The sequence below is a fragment of the Centruroides sculpturatus genome, unplaced genomic scaffold, assembly GCF_000671375.1.
Source record: "Centruroides sculpturatus isolate CEXI.00-Female unplaced genomic scaffold, Cexi_2.0 scaffold1194, whole genome shotgun sequence".
Taxonomy (NCBI): domain Eukaryota; kingdom Metazoa; phylum Arthropoda; class Arachnida; order Scorpiones; family Buthidae; genus Centruroides; species Centruroides sculpturatus.
In genome coordinates, this window is record NW_019385400.1 from 4344 (window position 1) to 9329 (window position 4986).

At 38.4% G+C, this 4986-nt stretch overlaps 1 protein-coding gene across 1 annotated transcript; it reads left to right on the forward strand.

The window, feature by feature from the left end:
- The first annotated feature begins 355 nt into the window (after positions 1 to 355).
- On the forward strand, positions 356 to 4287 carry LOC111638550 (acetylcholine receptor subunit alpha-type acr-16-like). Its single transcript, XM_023384278.1, has 2 exons — positions 356 to 1102; positions 3716 to 4287. The coding sequence occupies exon 2, from the start codon at positions 3758 to 3760 to the stop codon at positions 4166 to 4168; it is 411 nt and encodes a 136-aa protein (XP_023240046.1). The 5' UTR covers positions 356 to 1102; positions 3716 to 3757; the 3' UTR covers positions 4169 to 4287.
- Positions 4288 to 4986: the final 699 nt, after the last annotated feature.

Here is a 4986-nt window from a genome sequence, read left to right on the forward strand (position 1 = left end):
TATTAAAGCACGAGTAGGTCGTCCAAAAAGATGTTGGGCAGGAGAGAGAAGGTTTCCTCGGAGTATTCCTCCAGTTTAAAAGTGCCAGTTGTATTCCGTCTGTTCCATAGCACAACGTCTCAAGCAATGTTCTTTCTAAGCTGCGCGGCCGCGCACTGCTCAAATTGTTGCCGCGCAGGAGAGCATGCACACCGATTTTAATTGTTGTTTACTTTTTTCTCACTCTGTCTGCAACATGATTATTGCTACGTATATTTCGATTAAATACATTAAATCATTCACAAAAGATAATATTTTGTATAAACGTATGTTTTAAAATGAATTTTAATCTCTAAATATATAAATGTATAAATAATCAGCACTTTCTACGTGACCTTTTCGTGGTAACTGTATTAGTGACGTCAAATTTTAACACATGCTAGTTTTTACTTACTCCTTACCTACACGCGTTTAGTAACTTTCCTATTATAATATTGTCACGTGCTTCGAGTTAACAAGTTAATAATTAAGTGAAGGATGCTGTAAAAGCACGTGCGGAACTCGAACCCCTGATTCTTTATTCTTTCTTTTTCCGGATACTGGGAAGTGCTGGTTAGACTATAAATGTCGAGAGTTATCTTCCACGTAGACGGGATAAGTCACGTAGAGGAAACAATCGGCGTAAGAGCGTACGCGTGACTACGTCACGCTTACGCTCACACTTCTGATGCGTGTGTGGCGTGTTACACCGGTGTCGAGGTAAGTAAAGAAAGCGGCCGGGACGAACATTGCCTAGATTGGGAGGCCGCAGGGGGGGGAGAGATAAGATAAGTTATTTATCCACCGATCCGGATAGACGGTGGAGTACCCACGGGATTTTCGGGTATTACAATTCGTTACTAAATTCCTCTTCCCCACTCCGTCCCGCCCGTCTACCAATCGGCGGTTTGGGGGTAAAGTGAAGGAAGAGGAAGATCTAGGCAGTGTGTCCCTGAACTTTTCATCATTCTGACATGATTGTACTTGTCGTCCATAGGGGTAACCATCCTGCTCTCTCTGACGGTGTTTATGCTGCAGTTGGCTGAAACCATGCCACCGACATCAGATGCTGTGTCCATCATAGGTGCGGACAGTAGACACAGTATATCCATGTTTTAAACGAAAAAAAAAAAAAATAAAAAAGTGCATGGGATGGAACAGAGTAGTTGAGACTATGGTGTAGATGTTTTTTTCTTTAACAGACAGGAACGAGAGACTTTATAATATTGCACTCCTCCCTAATTATCGCACGGTTTGTCCGTTCACAGGGATCACCATTCTTCTGTCCTTGACTGTGTTTAATCTGCTGGTCACAGACACCCTTCCGGTGACCTCTGATGCAGTTGCCATAATAGGTGCGAACAAAATAAATAATAGATAACTACACTGATGCGCTCTCTCTCTATCTCTCTCTCGACACGTATTCTTTTATACTTAGAATCTTAAATGTAAAAAAAAAAGAAAAAAAAAATATGATGACTCGAGGCAGGACTGAGCTACTTTTTCTCCAAGAGAGCGATTTTTATGCAGGAGTCACCGACTGTTCGCTATATATATATATAACGCACCTAGCTTAAACGCGTCCCTCCTACTTATCCCTTTTTGTTAGTATTTATACGTTACTTTCGCCACGTTGCTTGTTTTATGTTCTTGCACTTCACCCACGTTTGGCCCAGGCTGGCCCCCTCCTTTGACCTCTCGTCTTAAAAAAAAAAAAATAATAATAATAATAATAATCCTGCCGCGCGAGAAAACAGAAAGTACGTCTGTCGTCCTGCTCTGACCCGGTTCCGTGACCTCCTAAATAAATAAATAAATAAATTCGAATACCCGCTTCCATTTTCCGGTTGGTCTACCGGAAGGATCTTTTTTTTTTTTTTTTTTTTTTTTTTTTTGAGATATCGGAAGTTACGAAAGCGCTACGTCAGAGTGACGAACATTTCGTAATTTCTGACATCATCTCGAGAACTCGAAAGATAATTAGGAGGTCACGGAGCCGTGCTTAACTCGAGTAGATCTATTATTATTATTCTCTTTCTAAAATTTCAATTTTGTTTTTGTTTTTTTCTTAACTTACAAATTTCAAAAATAATTAACGTTTTACCCTGTGTTAGACACTGGTTGTTTTTTTTTTTTTCTGGAGTACGAAGACAACAGAAAAATTTAAAGCCCCCTTCCCCCTAAAACTGGATTGGCAACCCGTCTAAGGTTTTAAGATGACATCTATAGTGGATTTATGTATACTGTATTTATATATGTGTATACATTTACTGTCAGTCAGGTCGTTCCCGCTAGTGAGTTGCAACCGCTAGTCGGAAAATTTACCACCCTACACGAGAAGAAATACAAAAAAGAAAAAAAAACGACTTTTCCTATTGGTTTAAACGTACACAATACCGTACGACCTACTTTCTTGACGAAGGACACGCGTCACGCAGAGTGGACGATGACGTAACACGTAGACATTTGTCAAAATTCCATTACTCTTCTATGACGGATGCTTTCATCCACCCCCCTCCCTACTTGTCGGCGACGAAACTCACTTCCGGGAACGGCCGTGTGCAAAAAATTTCCTATATATTTCGCCGCATAAACAGTGACGTCACTTTAAAATTTGCATGAATGGAATGAAAAAAATAAAAAAATAAAAAAAAAATTCAAATAAATTTAATGATAATTATTAAAGCATGAAGTATTATTGCACAGGCGCTTCTTTGTGTGTTGCGCACCTTTTTAGATGCATGCTCACACCGAACACTTTGCACATATTGTTTCTTGTATGTCGTGAATTTGCAGTCCTGCCGCTGTAATAGTCTGTCGTCAACCAATTATTTATTTATTTATTTATTTATTATTTTTTTTTAAATACCAAAAACTCTTATAAATATTCTATGTGCAGAATTTGTCTTTTGTTTTTTTTTTTAAATGTTTTTAGTATTTTAGTTGTTTACTTGTGAGTGGTAAGTACCTTAAGTTACGTAACTTAATTAAAGAAATAAAAAAAAAAAGAAAACACGAGCTTACCTATTCCAATTAGAAATGTGGAAGAGGTATCGATTACATACGTTTACACCTTTTTATTTTCTTATTTTTATTATTAATTTATACGTTTTTTATTGTAGTCAGTTTGTTTTTCATTTATTAATTTATGTCATACTTTTTACACATCGTGCATTTCGTGATTTACGTCTTCCATTATTTGTTTTTTATGTTTTTCTTTTCGAACGATTCGTCTGTTGTTCTGTTAGCTTCTTCTCACCTCGAAAGAAAGGAGATTTCGTCACACAATGTGATTTTTCCATCCCTTAAACGTCTCATCACGTTATTCGTTCATAAGAAAATTACATTTATAAACTGTAAAAAGTGATGCGGAAGGAAGAATGAATGAATCTTTATTCATCGACACAATAATGGATACAGAAGAAATTCTTTGGTGGATTCTATATCTTGCTGATGCAACACGTTTTCGGTTATCAAGTTATGCGATAAAGCGGGGTGTAGCGGGGTAAGCAGAAAATACAAAAATGGGACTTTTATTCGTTGTTGTAACGATTTTCGGACGTTCTATCGAAGCGAACAGAACGACAGACGGATGATGATTTTCGTTTGTTTCTTTTTTTACTGCACGTTTAAGTGTTCTTTCCCTTTTTTGAGTTTTATATATATATATATATATATATTTTATATTTTTTGATAGGTGAAAACCATCTTTCTTATCTGGTTGCCGTGGATATTGAGAATGGACAGACCTGGCAGGAAGATAACTAGAAAACAGTTATTTATGTCGACGAAGATGAAAGAATTGGAACTGAAGGAAAGATCTTCGCGAAGTCTGTTAGCTAACGTTTTGGATATAGACGACGATTTTCGCCAACCAAATAGTACGGGTGGATATATTCACATGCCGGGCGGGGAAGACGCATCTACTCTGCACACGTGCATCAGAGCGCAAAGAGAACTGAGTTGCATCCTGAAGGAATTGAGGTACATCACCACTCGAATGCGAAACGAAGACGAAGTGAACGACGTGATTGCCGAATGGAAATTCGCAGCCATGGTCGTCGATCGAGTGTGCCTCATTCTCTTTTCAGCATTCACCATCATATCCACGTGCGTCTGTCTGTTTTCGGCGCCGCATCTCATAGCCTAAATACATCACCGAAGCCAACTAGCAGCAGTCTCTACCTTTAGACCTATACACACAGACTGAGAGCTTAGTGGCATTCTCCACGAGTCGAATTTACTTACTCGTGCCAAAAACAAAAAAAATAATAATAATACCGAATCGGCTAGACGACTCAACAACGCGCAGAAGTCTGCCAAAGATCTTTCATATCATAGTTACATTATTATTATTATTATTATTATTATCGACCACAGAGTGTTGGCTCAATAATCGAGGTTGATTACAATAGAACCGGTTTCGATCCTTTTTTCTAGAATTTTAGCGATTCCGTGCAGTTTACAATGATATACCTTCTCTTGCTCAAAGCTACCTTCTATCTTTCTTCTCGTTAAGGAGTCGTAGATCCGAGAGAAACAAAATAAAAAATGTTTGGGCCAATCATTTCGCACGAAATTTCCCATATCTGGCCACGGACTGTAGGATCTAGGCGAAGATTTTCGCCACCTTTACTCGTGCCAAAAGTATGCCTTTATCGAAGCATACCACTTCAATCTTCCATAATACTCTTTAACTATTAGTTACATTTTATCGGAAGGGATCGGTAGAATTCATTTCCTTCTCCTAGATAGAAAAACAGCCGTCGAGACTCTTACCTTTATTTTCATTCTTTTACTAGACGAGTCAAAATATCGTAGAGCAGTCGTTTCGGTTACTATGCAAGATGGTGGATGCGGAGCGAGAGGAACGAGTAGACCTTAGACTCTTAGAAGATGCGGACGTCGGATCCGTAAATGATCAAAAATATACTGATACGGCTTATTATTATCAGCTCTGATAGAGGT

Bases quoted from the DNA above. Each gene is read 5' to 3' on its own strand.
- LOC111638550 (XM_023384278.1), top strand. From the start codon at position 3,758: ATGGACAGACCTGGCAGGAAGATAACTAGAAAACAGTTATTTATGTCG.